Below are 14,987 nucleotides of genomic sequence, written 5' to 3' on the forward strand. Positions count from 1 at the left end.
TTCATTCTCTCTTTGTTTCAGGGCGTTGATGTTTACTTTCATTCCTTTTGGTCTCATCATTTTCATTCTTTCCAGTCTTGTATTCATTTTGATCTTACTTCTGACCATTCTGTGATCACTACCGATGTTTACCCTTTTTATGACATTGACATTCTGGATCATGTTTTTGTTTGCCAAAATATCATCGATCTCGTTCCTGGTTTCGCCATTAGGACTTATCCAGGTCCATTTTCTGATCTTCCTCTTCCTGTAGAAGGTATTTCCGATCTTCAAACCTTTTGATTTTGCAAATTGCATCAGTCTGGTTCCCCTTTCGTTCCTTTCTCCAAGACCAAACTTTCCAACTGTCGCTCCGTCGCTTTGATGATGTTGTCCAACCTTTGCATTAAAGTCACCCATTACGATCTTGTATTGACTTTTATTCTTCTCCATTGATTTTCCAATCTCCTCATATAGCTCTTCAACTTCTTCATCATTGTGACTCGATGTTGGCGCATACACTTGTATTACTTGTAGTTGGTATTTGCTGTTCACTTTCAGTGTAAGCGACGTCACTCTGCTGCTCTCTCCTTTGTACTCTATAACTCGGTCCTTGATGTTCTTGTTGACAAGAAAGCCAACTCCTCCAACAGATTCGTTCTCTCCTATTGTGTACAGCACATGCCCACTTTGCAACTGTTTCAGTTGCTCTCCTTTCTTTCGTGTTTCTGACAGTCCAATGATGTCCCACTTGAAACCTATCAGCTCTTGCTCTAGCTCCTTCTCTTTCTCTGGATCTTTCAATGTTCTCACGTTGTAGGTGCAAATATTTAATTGTACTCTTGAAACCCGGGGATTCTTAGCACCCTCTGCCTTTCGGCTGCCGGGGACTGAGGGCCGTTTTGTGTTGCGTGTATTCATGTTGTGGGTGTGAACCATGACTCACCACGCTGGTTCAGTGCGGATTGGTGAGTTGCCTGCACCCTTGATTTCTCAGGGGTGTAGGACTATGAGGCAGGTAGTACGAGGTTACATTTTACTCATAGCAGACTTAGAGCCTGACCTGACCAATATTAGAATATTGGTCAATATTGGAAACAAAGTATGCCAAAAAATTGCAAAACGCGGTAAACGACTGCAAAAAACATCCTGAAATGTATTTCAAGCTAATGAAAATGGCGTGGCCGTCTTGCCCCCTCCCCCCCTCTCAAATTTGTGGCGCGAGCCCTGAGTAATGGAAAGGTGCCTCTGTTGTTGACGTGGCGACCCGAAGGCTAAGCCTCTAACAAACAACGCGGGTTACCCGCAAGACAGCGGCAAACCGCGGAAAGGGAGGAATAGCAGAAATTCAAAGCTTCACATTGCAGTTGGGCGGAGGAATCACAACCAACAAAGGGGAATTTGGCGAGTGGAAACTGAAAACCCAAGAGTAACAAAATTTGATTAAGAATTAAGTGCGATTCTGTTGTTTGGAGGAATACAAGTGTAGGTAAGATCAATGTACGATTATTTTCCGCTGTTTCTTGCTATTCATTAGGTTAGACTAGGCCCGTCCGGCTGTCTGAAGGCAAAACATATGTGTCTGAACCAAGAAGGTTTGAGTAATCAAAAATAGTTAAGCATATAAATTCGTTATATAAATAACACGTTAAATTGTTCTGAGACCTTCAGTAGATCAACATTTCAGCTTGAGCAAAAATATTATGTACAAACTTAACATTTGTTTATCCTGTTAGGTTATTGTGTTGGTAACAACTCCAGCTAGGTACCTATGTTGCCTGAAGGTGCGAGTAACATGCAAGCATTAGAATTTAATCATTTTTGTCAGATTCAAGAAGCTGTACGTTTGGTAGACAAATTGTTTCATATGCATATGCTAGGCGTAGAAAAGTTCGTAGAGATGGGACAATAAGGAAACCACCAAATTAATTATACATAAGTTCACCAATTTCTGTAACCCATTCAAAACAATAGGGAAAGAAATGCCCGGGTACATTTACCTGTTTTCTAAAACTCTGCGGTAAAATTGACAAAACTAACCACTTGTTATACGATTTATGGCATTTTCCCTTGGGTTCTTGGAAGTTGCCATGTTATGAAGTTCTTAGCTTTCAGAGTGGCATTGACAAATCTCTTTGAAATAGTTTTCGTAACCTTTCAAGCTGTTGCTTCTTTCAACAGCAAGCGATTGAAACCAAGAAATTAATGTGTTTGTTATATAAATTCCAAGCCATTGAATTTCTAGACATTATTTCAATAAATCTCCATTTTCCCCTAAACACTATTGAATTGTGAAGGCAACCATAAATTTTACATCATCTTCTTTGGAGATTGAACGTGTTTAAATCATCTTTGGAGATTGAAAGTGTTTAAATGTTGATAAAGAGAGGTACAATTAATTCCTGAGCATCTCAGCATTATAAAATGCACAACAAATTTCAAATTTGCTTGACTAATCACATTAGGTGAGATCATGTTTAAATATGTTTTAACTTCAAAGTAAACTATATTGGAACTCCACTGTAATTCGAACTCCACTATAACTGGGGCCTCACTGTGGCTTGCCCATGGCAAATTATCTTGCATTTGCTTAAATTTCCAGGTAATAGTTTGTTGGTTAACACAGGTTGTCCATAATCAAATACTTAGTTTGATAAAAGAAGTGCAATTTTTATAGAAAGAACACTATGTGCACAAGAGAACTAATGTTTTCTGTCAGTTTGTTTAACAAAAATTTTTGAATATTCAGAAAATATGCTCAAGATTTTTGTGATTATGGCAGCTAGACGTGAATTTTAAGAATATCACCATTTGTGAAATTATATTAGTTTTTTGTAAAGATTTTACTAACAAGCTATCACAACAGTCACCAATGTTCAAGTTATCAAGCAAGCCCAATTTTATTCTCAAATCATGCTTTGTCCTAAATCACATAGTGGTACTCTCTCAGAATTTTATTGCAGCCTGCTGTTGTTTTATTTACCTTTACAACCAAATCTTAATCTTTTATTCATTGAGCACTTAGTTTCCCAATCCCCTGAACCTTCCATATCTAGCTAAATTGTTATTTGCCAATGGGTTTATTTTTAAGATTTTCAGCATGGTCTTCATTCCTCAAAGGTTTTCCTTATCTTTTAATCCTCCTTATGTTGATGTCTATTCATTCTTCAAATTCTTTGCCCATTGTTAAACATTTGCCTTTGAAAACTCTCCCATTTCATTGTACAGCTCCTTCCATTATGGCATATAACAATTCTCAATCTGTACCGTGAGCTCCACAGACCAGCTTTCATAAATTAAATATTTACAGTCCCAAAGGTTTTTTTTAATGTTTCCCTTTAATTTTGAAGTATTTCCAAAAATTTTTAACTGTATCTTTTAATTTATAGCAAGGTGTTTCTTCTTTTTTTCAAATTTTTTATTAGATGAGATAATGAAATGAGCGAGGGACAATTCACTCTTGCAAATAGCATACAAGATTTCCCTTAAAACAAAAGGATTTCTAGGGATTTTGAGATAAAACAATAGGATTTTCACAAAAGGTGTACGAGAATTTTTAGAGTGATTCGCCACTCGGAAATGAGTATGAGCAAATGAAATAAGATGAAAAAACACTACCATGTTATAATAATTGAAAAAAGAAAGGATGATTTATAGACTAGTATATCAATTTACAATTTTTAGTTCATTTTGAGAGTTCATTTTCTGAGCACAGAAACTAACTTTCCAAAGGCTTCTCCAGGAAATTTCAAACCATTTCTTCCTTATATTAAAGTTCAAAATGCTGCAAGGTGCAATTTCTAAAGTGATGACATCACAGGTATTTTGAAAGCATGTGAATCCTAGTAATTTGCTTCAATTGTGTCCACTAATTTCTGAATAACCCCCTGATCTCCTAAGGCATTTCCAGATTCATCAGAGCTATTATTCTAAATGGGTGACCATCCTTAGTAAAATCATTTATCAAATAAATCCAAATTATTCTAATTTTCTATTTTATTGTTTTTAATTAATTGTTCTATTGTTAAAATCATTTTGAGTTTTTTGATAGCCAAAAAGTCATAGCTGGCAGGTTCAAAAGCTTCCAATGTGTAATGTTGCTTAACTTGATGGGTTTGATGTTAATGGTGCTAAACAAGATACAAATCATTTGGTGTGTGAAAGTTGATGAATTTGATGTAGAGTACAAGACAACAAATTTTGTTGGTAGTGAGATGTTCTATACAAGAAACAGCCCTGAAATTCACTCTTCATTACCTAATGCAAACATTGAAAATCAATCATATTAATTTCATTTAATTAAATTGATTTTGAATGATTTGTTAAGCCAGGGAAGACAGAAATGCCAAAAAACACAGAGAGAGCAATAGGATAGGTGTTGCATAGCATCCAAATGAATTCCTTTACTGTATTTTTTTCAAAGAATGTATTTCTCAAGCTTTGGCAAAGTCCAAAGTTGGGTATAAGTACGTCGGGAGGGAATGGCCCCCACTTTTTAGAAACAGAAATAAAGCACAAATTTGCAGCTCATGGAAGTGCCACCCTCACTTCTAAAATACTTCCTATGTCTATGGTTGGGCTCATAGTGTGAAACTACATTCACATTGCTTTATATTCAAGGGTGCTGTTAAGAGGGGCTAGTGGGTGGGAGCTTGACCCCATGTTAATACTCAGGCAGATTTTTTGGGTTTAGAACGGCATCCCTGTTCAAATTCCTTTTGCTCAGTTTTCATTTCTTTCCATTTCAAATCTTTAAAAGTTTCTCGTTGAGATTAAAATTTTTTCAAAAGTTTATGTTCATGTGACGTACTTTGCGTAAAGTAGCAACAAAGCCTCGATTTCATTTTTTAAATGATCCGTTTTCGTTGTTCACTTTTTTCAAAGTTGAGTAATGAAAACTTAAAGCCAAATTGTTTTCTTTCGTTCCATGACGATGACGAAAGCTAGTGCAATATTAACATCGCGGTGTAATTCTTCTTGCAACTTGTCTTGTTGTGGCATTGCATCACAAATTGCTGCCTGATTGCAATTTGTAACCCATATATAGAGATAGTGACACGACGTCATCTCTTTATCATTCGAGCCAGCCAGACCTGCGCTTGCAACGGTTTTCTGAAGCAGAGCCATGTTCCAAGCAATCTTTGGTTTGACGTGTTTGCGCGTTTGTTAGACTTTTCCCAGTCTCCAAGACAGTTGCCCGATTTCAATTTTTCCGAGTCGCATAGATCGTTGCTGCGTGTAACAGACACTTCTCACAAAAATCTCGGCTGTCCTTCAGATATCATTGCGAGACAAGTCGTCAAAAATTTGCACCACGTAACTTGAGCTTAACCACCCGATGATAACCTTTTTAATTGTGCTTGATTAAAACGCGATCCATAATTGAACTTTTGATCTCGAAGACGCTGTGTTAATTTCCCTCTCAGGCGATCATTTAAGCGATCAGGCTCGATCGAGCTGGCCTGAATGATTTGGGAGAGGTGAACGTGAACCAGTCGGATTAATATTTCAACTTAGACAGAAATAGGTAAATGTCAATTGACTGGATGCTTTTTTCTGACTGTATGACTGGGGCTTGAATCTGCAACTCGTTACAAATGAATCAGGTTTTGGCATTATGCTATTCGTTGTATCCTTGACATTGTATCACGGCATCTGTTGGCCTGCTAGCCATGTGGCTTCAAGCCTCCCTGTTTTGTTAGTAACACTGGTTGATTGGTGGCGACCAAAGTCAGAATTACGCAAGAGTGTTGAATATCCTTCCCGTGTTTCCAACCCAGAAGGACAGATAGCTTTTAAAGCCACAAGTGAAGCCCTACTTTCTTATGTTACAATCCCAAACGAACTCTTTTGTCGGCCATACTTCTCATACAACCTTTCTGCCTGTCAATCGATACACTAGTTAATCATAATTTTAGCTCCTAGCTTCTTAAAAATTAAATTTTTCTCGCAGGCTTCAAAAGTCATTCTAATCAGATTCAAAATGGAGGCTGTTAGGCAGAAGCTAAACACAATAAGACAAGAAATAGATGAAACCGAAGAAAAGGCAAAGAATTTCGAGATGTATATAAGAATGGAGCAACAGAGACTAGAGTCGTGCTTGCTTGAAAGAGAGTCTCTGGAAAGAAAAGCTGATAACGCGCTTAAGAAAATAGAAGATGCCCAGGCTCGCTACCAAGAAGCATTGGACCGACTGGCAGATGTGGAAACGTCAGTTGATACGAATGAAAGCAAACGCAAGGCATTGGAAAAGAGAGAGTCTGACTATGATGATAAATTGGTGCTCCTAGAGGAGCGACTGCGCATTGCGAAGATCAATTTTGAAGAGCGAAGGCAACTGCTGGATGAAGCGAAGAGAAGAAAGGAGGTCTTAAACACCGAGCTGCAGAAAGCCGAGAAAAGGCTGCACGACGCCAAGGACAAGTCCGATTTTTTCGATTCCGAAATTGATTATGCCGGGCAGCAACTGCGTCAGCTGGAGAGGAGGGAGATGTCATCGACTGACAAGGAAATGGAGTTAGAAGATGAGGTCAGATATTTGGCTGACAAGCTTAGAGGAGCCCAGGAAAAATGGTTTGTGAGTGACGACAAAGTGAAAGCACTGTTAAGAACAAAGGAAGCTCTCGAAGGTATGTTCAAAATTTTAACGATTTCTTTTTTATAATAAAGTTGAAATTGCTGCATGTTACAAGTTCCAAACTGATGACATCACAACTATCTATTTTTAGAAGTTTCCAATTCGGAGCACACAACTTGAAGTGGCAATTAGGGAATATGAGCACATGAGCACTGGCTCTTTCCCGAACAAATCACTGTAATTTGGTCTTGGTTCATAACTTTATGAACCAGGCCAGAATATGAACCAGAGTATGAGCCCGGCCTTTTTAAATAGTAACCCGCTAGCAACTTGAAGCCTTTCATTGGCCATATCAAGCCCGATTTTGAAAATATTTTATTGATTTTACATGCTGTGAGGTATTTTGTGTTCTTTCAAATTATGTTGTCAAAATTAAGAAATTCTAGAAATAGATTTCATTCATTGAACATAGTTATTTATTCATAGTTATGAAATTGTAAATTAGGCTTTTAGCATTTTTTTTCTTTCAAGCAGGACAAGCATTGAAAATAGCAATTCTTATGTCGAAACTTTTATCCTGTTGAAATATTCGTATTATTATTATTATTATTATTATTATTTTTGATGACGTCACACTTCAGTACTTTATTGTCATAGGTACCAATTGTGCTTTCTAATAGAAATATCCTTGTATTTTTAGACGAGATTGAAGAAATTAACTCAAAAACGCGAAAGCTTAAAGGTGAAATCCAGCGAATGTTTGATGAGATTCACAGCTACTAATTAAAGACGCGGCTCCAGCATGGAAGTTCTTTTTCTGGTTGTTCACAAAGAGCGCAACATTAGAAGACTGTTAAATGAAAATAGGCATGTATTAGGGCTAGGGTTCAGAGGTAGGGCTAGGGTTCGAGGGCATTGTCAACCTATCGTTTACAATATCATAATCTTACACAATCATATCAGTAGTTAACGAGCTGTTACACAGCACAAAGTTTAATCTTTCGCGAGTTTAGTTACCTAGTAGAATAACGCAACAACTTATAACATTTTAAGATTTAGTTCATGCATCAAAAACTAGTTGAATAAAACAAAAAATAATTTGCTTGTTCTAGGTCTTTAAACTCTTAGAAAAAATTCACAAGATAATTAATTAATTGATATTTCTTAGGATTTTGGAATAATTTAGGAATTAAAGTTTTGATTTGATGGAAAACTATGTTCAGGGAAATACAGATTTCTTGTATACAAAAAACAAAGCATACGATGTGGCAAAACAACGCTGATAGCAGAAAATATGTCGTTTCAAGTAACTGGCGCAACGAAATGCGACTAGAAAAAATTTATGTAGCGTGACATAAGGTGACATTAGGCGACATAGCATGAACTAGGATAATGTAATCCGTAGTATGTGACAAAGCATAAAGTCACGTATCGTGACGTTTCGTCACGTCGTACCGTCATTTGACGTGTCGTGACGTCACATGATGGATTCAATGTAGAAACTTCTATCATTCGTTCCTGCTTTTTAAAATCCTCGTTAGTTTTGCCCATAGAAAGAACTCGCAGTAATAACATAGATAACGAAGATAACAGCCGTTGAAAATATCCTGATAACCTAGACGTCTCAACGATAATTTTGACCTAATAACCTAGAAGATAATTTTATGATGCTTGTAGGGTTTGCTTGAAGTAATCGATCCTAAGCAAGTATGTCCTTCGTAGGTCTATGTGTAGTAGCTTGGTTGATCAACGTTGCTGTGACCGCCTCCATTTAATGTTTCCTTTAGCAAAATCAAAGTTGATATCGAAGCTTTGCAAAGATTTCTTATTGAAATACTAGAGAAATATCCATGAACAGATTGTTGCAGTCTGTGTTTATGTGCAGAAAATAGCAGTGCAAAAACTAGCATATGCTGAACAAAATTGTTGAATTTGTCCCCAACTATTCCATACCTCACTGAAGTCGATCAATGTCAATGCACCCTGGTAATTAGACACTCGATATTTTCACTGTAGCTTTTTCTTTAAGTTCATTTCCTAATTAGATGAACTAGAATTACTGGTATCTACTGGATATTTATCTCTTATAGGAAGTTAATATGATGGTGAAATAAAGCTAATGTTCAATTCAAAAATGCTGTTGAGCTGCCTTATGTTTTTATAATAATCCGTTCTAGCTTTTATCGTTTTAGTTGTAAAACCAGGATGTAGATGTATCATATTATTATTTTCGTTCCATTGCCCTCCAGATTCACACCCTTGTATCTAGGGTAAGAATAGATTCTTATTTGTAGAATGTTAATCTTTGCTTTGCCAAGGGGTTCTTGGATGGCCCGACAACACGTTTAAACTTCTCTTAGTCGTAGTTATCAATTAGTTCAGACAAAATTACGTTTTTATTCCAAAGCTTAAGCTGTTTTCAAAGACTCCTGTTTTCGCCCCTAGGTGATTTTATCTCTAGGATCAGCCAGACAGAGGCCAAAAGCTTTCCTTATTTCTTTGCCTTAGTTCTGCATGATCAATGCACGAGGTTTCAGGTTAATTTCTCTTCATTCAGAATCAAACTTTACAACGTCAGCTACACTTCATAAAATGGCTGATTGCCTTCTGACATAAATGCTCACTTCAATTTTTGACATTTAATGTCAATTCTTTTATATTAATTTCAAGACAAGAAGCTAGTTTTTACCAACTTACACTGAAACTTTAAGAATACATTTAATCATTTAGTCCCTCGATGTATAGATTTCGTTCTGTTATCTCAGAAGCTTTAGGTAAGCTGTAGTTTTTTGAAGGCTGTATAGTTGCTCGTATTTAACCAATTGATAATTTTTCAAATACCGAAATAATAATCCTTATTTGATGTCGTTAAATATATCGTTAATCAAATTTATCCATGCACTTCTGTTTTTCTGAATATCGCTGCTTGACCAAGGGGTAAGAGTGCAATTGCTCCGGGGTCCGGTACCACCAAAGTTAAAGCAATTGTTCAGCTTTGGAGAAAGTACATTTGGGTAAACGATACTTTTAAAGGAGTATGTTCGGTTCATTCAACATTTGTTTTCAATAGTTTTCAAAGCTCAGTATCAAACAAAAGTTGAGACTCCATAGCGAACACTGCCCTCTGAGCATTTACTGAAAATTTCCCTTAAATATTGAGGAGCAAGCGAGTTCAATACGTTGCTGTTTCTTTTTTGACCGTTTTCTAGTCTCTTTGCAAAACTTAAACACTTTGTCCCGCATTTCATTTGTCATTCCCTGAGCGTCTGAACTTTCAAACACAACTTCTTATTGCTTCTCAACTTCTTACATCCTGTCTTTTTCAAAACTAGCAACAAACTTGATCATCTGGCTATCTACACACATGCATGCCGTTTTTCCAAACACCAGTTTCTGATCAGTGTTATACAGGCATTCCAGCAACCGTTTGTAATTTTTTTAAAGGAATTAAGGACCTTTTTAAATCCAAATTTTAGGACTTTCTAGGACCCAACAATGATTATTTAGGATTTTTTTAGGATATCTTATTCAACCAAATAAGTTTTTGGTACGGCAAAATTTGAAGATTATACGAAATAGCAGAAAACATGGCATAGCGGAAACTTTAAAGACTGTTGGATGAAAAGAACACAAGTACGAAATGCTTCAGCTATTTCATGCCATAGGCATATTAAAGGATTTTTGCCGGGAGAAAGAAGAAATCATTTTTCTCACCCTGTAGTATAATTGTAACATTTTTGCAACAATTTTAATGTATTAACATATCTGTAGCAGCTGAACTATCAAATTATACCACTAAAGTATGAATTTGAAATAGAAACGCATAAAAGCAGGATATAAGATTATCACACCCTTTAAGAGAGAGACATCCTTTTGTTGGCAATAATCATTTCAGTACACCTTCGAAAAAAATTTTTGTCTTCGTCCTAGTTCATGCCATTTTCAGATTTTTTAATTACCAATCACACAAAGGCATTTTTTAAAAGAAGCTAGGTTTTGAATAAGTAGCCAGTTTCTTTATTTTTTGCTGATCTCAGTGCTAAGTTTTTAAGGTTTCTTAAACACCAAAGTGCCAAAATCTACTTTCTAGATAAAACGAAAAACAACACACACAAATGCAGATCAACGAAAGCTCTTCAAATATGAAAAGCACTTCATTGAAAAACAAGTCAAGATAATGGAAATTTAGGAAATTTTTTTTTTTTGTCAAATTTTGGGAATATTTTAAGATTTAGACAAAAATGACTATATTTCGGGATTTTTAGGAATTTAGGACCGACTAGGAGGCCTGGTCTTGTGTCTTCCCTTTGAGGTCAAAAAACATTCCAATATTCCAAAAGATGTTTTATGAAGGTATGTGTTTTAATAATGCCAAAGAAAAAGAAAGTGCTGACTTGATGTGACAGGCAGTAACAGGGCAACGATACTTGAGGATTAAGAAAGGCTTCCCAGCTTAAAAGACTGACATAAAACAAAATCATTCTCATTATCAACATACACAATAACATCATCTGTGGATGCTCAAAATTGATTTTGGATCAAATACACTAAATTTCAAACAAATTCTCTACAATAGCAGACTTAATGTCATTTGTCATTATCATTGTTAAATTGTTCCAAAAGTTCTTTTATTCTTCCCATTATCCTAGGAACCATGTCTACATGTGTGTTACAACATTTAACTACACAGGTGTCTAGCTCTTGTTGCAATGAAGTCACTTCAGCGTGTGTTGTGCTTGAATCAACTTTATCTTGCACCTCGTCCTGACACTGTCTTGCACATCTTCCAAGACGGTCCTGTGTTATCAAATAGTTTATCAATAAAATGACACAGAGTTTGTCACAAGATTATTGGTAAAAAGACCATGACAAACAACATAATGAGCTTAATTTTGAAAATGACAAACCAGACTCTGGATTTAACTGACCACATTGGAATTGTCAATTCTGAAACAAAGCTAACAGTGCTCTCCATTGTGGTCCTCATTTATGTTGGTATTAGTTTTCAGTGGCTCGAAATGACAGCTCTAATTATAATGTAAACATTAATATATTGAGGCCATTTTCAGCTATCTAAAACACATATTCAATATCGCAGATTCTAAAAAACTAGATTTACATTGGCAATAGAAATATATAATAAAATTCAGCTTTTCATGTTTATTTTACATTGTCAAATTCTCTTAGATAAGTTAAGTTGTTTTTGAAATTCTTCTTTCTTATCTTGAACCACACAAATCATTTGTAGATTTTAAGGCACAATCACTTCTAGTCTATCTGGCTTTACATGGACAATTGCTGTTGCCCTAGCTAATGGCCTTTCCAAATTATTAGCTAGGGCCATTAAACATCCTCACAAAAACATGTCTTTTTGCAACAGATTGGAAGGGCATTTACAGAGAAGTTAGTTCCTATAAATTGTGATATTCCTGAATGAAAGCCCAAGTTGCTAAAAAAAACAAAGCATTATTGCTTCATTATTTATTTTATATATCATTACATCAAACAGTTTGTTTACAAATTGGTGGTAATCACACATTACGAACACAAAGGGTTAGGCAGTCCTGGGTAGATGACATTATATAACCCTGGAGGACTTCCTTTAAAACAAAGCATTAGACAGATGACTACGTTTGTAAGCCAGTTGAGGTCAAATGTCTTGACCTAGCTCACGCCACATGTTGGAGGAGGTAACAAACTTAACTATATACAAGAAACATAACTAGACCGATCTTCTATTGAACAAATGCATTACCTGAAAATTTCCTAGCTCTTTTCCAATAAATTCCTGAACCTGTTGAACAGGGTGAAAACACTGCTGTGTGCATTGCTCTAATGACTCTTTTCCAGATATTTTGTTTGAATAACATCTAGCTGCACACATATGAGACTGTGCCTAGAAGCCAAAGGAAACATGAATCATATTATAAAAAACCCATTTCTCCAGCCTTGTATTTCAATCCATGTTCTGACATTTTTTACTCAGAAGAGTGTCAAAAAAGCCTAGATTCAACAAATTCCTTTAAAGAGGCATCAACGCAAAACATTTTTCATCATTTGACTTTGTTATGTGAACAGCAAAGACTATCTCAAAGAGGCTCAATGTTGTCTGGAATAAAGAAAGGGGGTCTAATTTAGGGAAAGAAAGTTAAAGCAAGCAAAGGTATGAGTGTTTGCGAGCGTGGGTCCTCTGGAGGCCGATATCGATATCGGAAGATTTAAATGAGCACATGATTGTTGTCAAACTCGCTTTGCCCGGCCCGATTAACAGATTTGACAAAATTATTAGAAAAATCTGTTATTATCGTTTAAACATTAAAGTTGCGAACTATATGCCACAGGGTAAGATTAACAAAATGTATTGCAGAGGTTTGTGATAGCAACTAAAGAATTTCAGGCAATTGTTTGTTAATCAGGTAAATTTGTAGTTCACCCCACTCTGTAATAGGACTGGATGCTAGTCTACATTACTATGTTAATTTATGTTGCTTGTGTATAGTATGTATTGTTGTAATTATGTTATGATCATTAGTCAGTTTCGAGTCTCAACACGAGTTGTACGCTATCGTCTTTGCTTCTTATGGTGTACAACTACTCATAAGTTACAGCTAACCCTAGCCTATAACACCTCAACGAGGCTTGCCTCACGATGGCCCTAATGATAAACTAACAACAAATGTTGCCAAGTTTGTATGAGAAATATTCAGATAACGCAAAATATTGGAAATTCTCCTGTAAACTGGATTGAACTCCATTTCTGGGCATAGATTTTTACTCATTGCTTTTGATTGTACATTAATAATTTTCGCATTTTTTATAACTATTGTTGCTACTGTTATTTAATCTGCTGCAAAATGTTGCTCATTATGTTTGTAAGAAGAAGCGCTTGATTAATGTAAATAGCTGATGTAAGAGTGGTTCTTCAACTAATTATATTTGGATAAATTAATTTTTTTATGATGATGATGGAAATGCCAAACATTGGTTGTGTGTTAGTCACCTTGCCATCAATATTTCACGATATTGTGCCATTCAATTGCCTGGGGAGAAAAATGATATTGATGTGCCTACAAGAAAAATCATGAAAAAATCGTGGGATAAAATTTGGAAAATCCAGGAATAAGGTCCAGGAAACTGATGGTTTGCCTAGAAATAATTTTACTGAGGCAGAAAGTTAACCTCTTCTTTAACCCACATTATAAGTTGTAAGAGAAATTAACAATAAATATTTGAAATTAACAACAATGGAGTAAACAGGTTACTTGTTTTTTTATTAAAAAGGCCTCTAGCCTAATTACAACATAAATATAACAACAAAATAGCAGTCTAGCTCTACATGGTATTTTTTTGCCCCCTCTGACCCCCTCTATCTATGTCGCCCCACGCCACCATAGCTATTTTAGCAACCAAAATAGCCACCAGAGCAGCCATCATTTTCAAAAATTTCTGCCTTAGGCACACTGTCTTAGGCACACTCAACTATTTATCCTTTGTCCTGACTCGGGGCCCATAAATTCTCTCTGCCTGTTGGCAAAATCACAGAGCCTCCGAAACAGACATAGACATGATTGACGGCCTCTCGATAGTGCGTGTGCTAGCCCACACCAACTTCAGAGAGTTTGATTATAAACACCCCCACAAGTTATTTACTAAACAATTAATTCACATTTCCGCTTGTTACTGGGTTGTTACTGGGTTGTTCCACTTGTTCCTCGTTTTAGCAACGGTGCTAGTGGGATATGTTTTTTAGCCTGTTCCAAGTTCTTCTGATAAAGCAAATTGAAAGGATTTTTCACTATCTGAATTTCTAATGAGGAATTTCCCCACTCGGCCTTGCTAATTATTTGAATTTGTGAGTTATTATGAGGCGAGTACTCAAAAGATTGATGCTAAAGGATTGTTATTTGCATCAAAATTTTACAATTTGGGGATAAACTAAGGCCTTGCTGTGGAGTTTTCAAACATTTGTGAAATAGGCCGAAACTGTGTTTTAGTGTTTTTGCCTATTATATAGGCTCATTATGACGTCATCAAGAACCCTAAATGATGTGTTACTGGTATGGAGCTTCATAGTAGCAGTACAATGCAACCGGGAATTTTAAAAGCAACCATATTCTAGTTTTTTAGACCATGGTTCTACTGAAAACTTTTCTATAAATTGATAAATGTAGGGGACCCTAAAAATGATTCATATATATGAAGAACAAAATCCGAAAAATAATCGACGTCTGTTTAAAATTAATGTAAGAGTGATACAAAATCGAAAAAGACCCGTATGGCATAAAATGAAAGCTACCAGTAGTGGCCTGAGTCTTTGACGCTCAACATCACTTAGCATTTGTTCCACGGCTTGTTGGACCTTTGCTTGGGCTTCCGACGCCATTTTGAAAGATAGAATGTGAGCAGTCTCGTTATCGTTTATGAAAATGAG

At 36.1% G+C, this 14,987-nt stretch overlaps 2 protein-coding genes across 2 annotated transcripts; one reads left to right on the top strand and one right to left on the bottom strand.

Annotated features, from left to right (window-relative positions):
• The first annotated feature begins 1,309 nt into the window (after nucleotides 1-1,309).
• LOC135696304 (uncharacterized) lies at nucleotides 1,310-9,455 on the top strand. The gene is made up of 3 exons (XM_065215659.2): nucleotides 1,310-1,468; nucleotides 5,933-6,608; nucleotides 7,257-9,455. The coding sequence occupies exons 2-3, from the start codon at nucleotides 5,963-5,965 to the stop codon at nucleotides 7,337-7,339; spliced, it is 729 nt and encodes a 242-aa protein (XP_065071731.1). The 5' UTR covers nucleotides 1,310-1,468; nucleotides 5,933-5,962; the 3' UTR covers nucleotides 7,340-9,455.
• Nucleotides 9,456-11,023: 1,568 nt separating this feature from the next.
• Nucleotides 11,024-14,986, bottom strand: LOC135696305 (TIM double twin CX3C motif protein). The gene is made up of 3 exons (XM_065215660.2): nucleotides 14,853-14,986; nucleotides 12,312-12,452; nucleotides 11,024-11,353 (listed from the first exon to the last, which is right to left on the bottom strand). The coding sequence occupies exons 1-3, from the start codon at nucleotides 14,937-14,939 to the stop codon at nucleotides 11,144-11,146; spliced, it is 438 nt and encodes a 145-aa protein (XP_065071732.1). The 5' UTR covers nucleotides 14,940-14,986; the 3' UTR covers nucleotides 11,024-11,143.
• Nucleotide 14,987: the final 1 nt, after the last annotated feature.

This window comes from Rhopilema esculentum, chromosome 14 (assembly GCF_057945365.1).
Source record: "Rhopilema esculentum isolate cy_ngs chromosome 14, ASM5794536v1, whole genome shotgun sequence".
Taxonomy (NCBI): domain Eukaryota; kingdom Metazoa; phylum Cnidaria; class Scyphozoa; order Rhizostomeae; family Rhizostomatidae; genus Rhopilema; species Rhopilema esculentum.

Excerpts from the sequence above, each read along its gene's own strand:
- LOC135696304 (XM_065215659.2), top strand. The coding sequence starts at position 5,963 with ATGGAGGCTGTTAGGCAGAAGCTAAACACAATAAGACAAGAAATAGAT. Across the intron at positions 6,609-7,256 it reads AACAAAGGAAGCTCTCGAAG|ACGAGATTGAAGAAATTAAC; the intron begins GTATGTTCAAAA and ends TTGTATTTTTAG.
- LOC135696305 (XM_065215660.2), bottom strand. The coding sequence starts at position 14,939 with ATGGCGTCGGAAGCCCAAGCAAAGGTCCAACAAGCCGTGGAACAAATG. Across the intron at positions 12,453-14,852 it reads AAAGACTCAGGCCACTACTG|GCACAGTCTCATATGTGTGC; the intron begins GTAGCTTTCATT and ends TTTGGCTTCTAG. Across the intron at positions 11,354-12,311 it reads AAGAGCTAGGAAATTTTCAG|GACCGTCTTGGAAGATGTGC; the intron begins GTAATGCATTTG and ends TTGATAACACAG.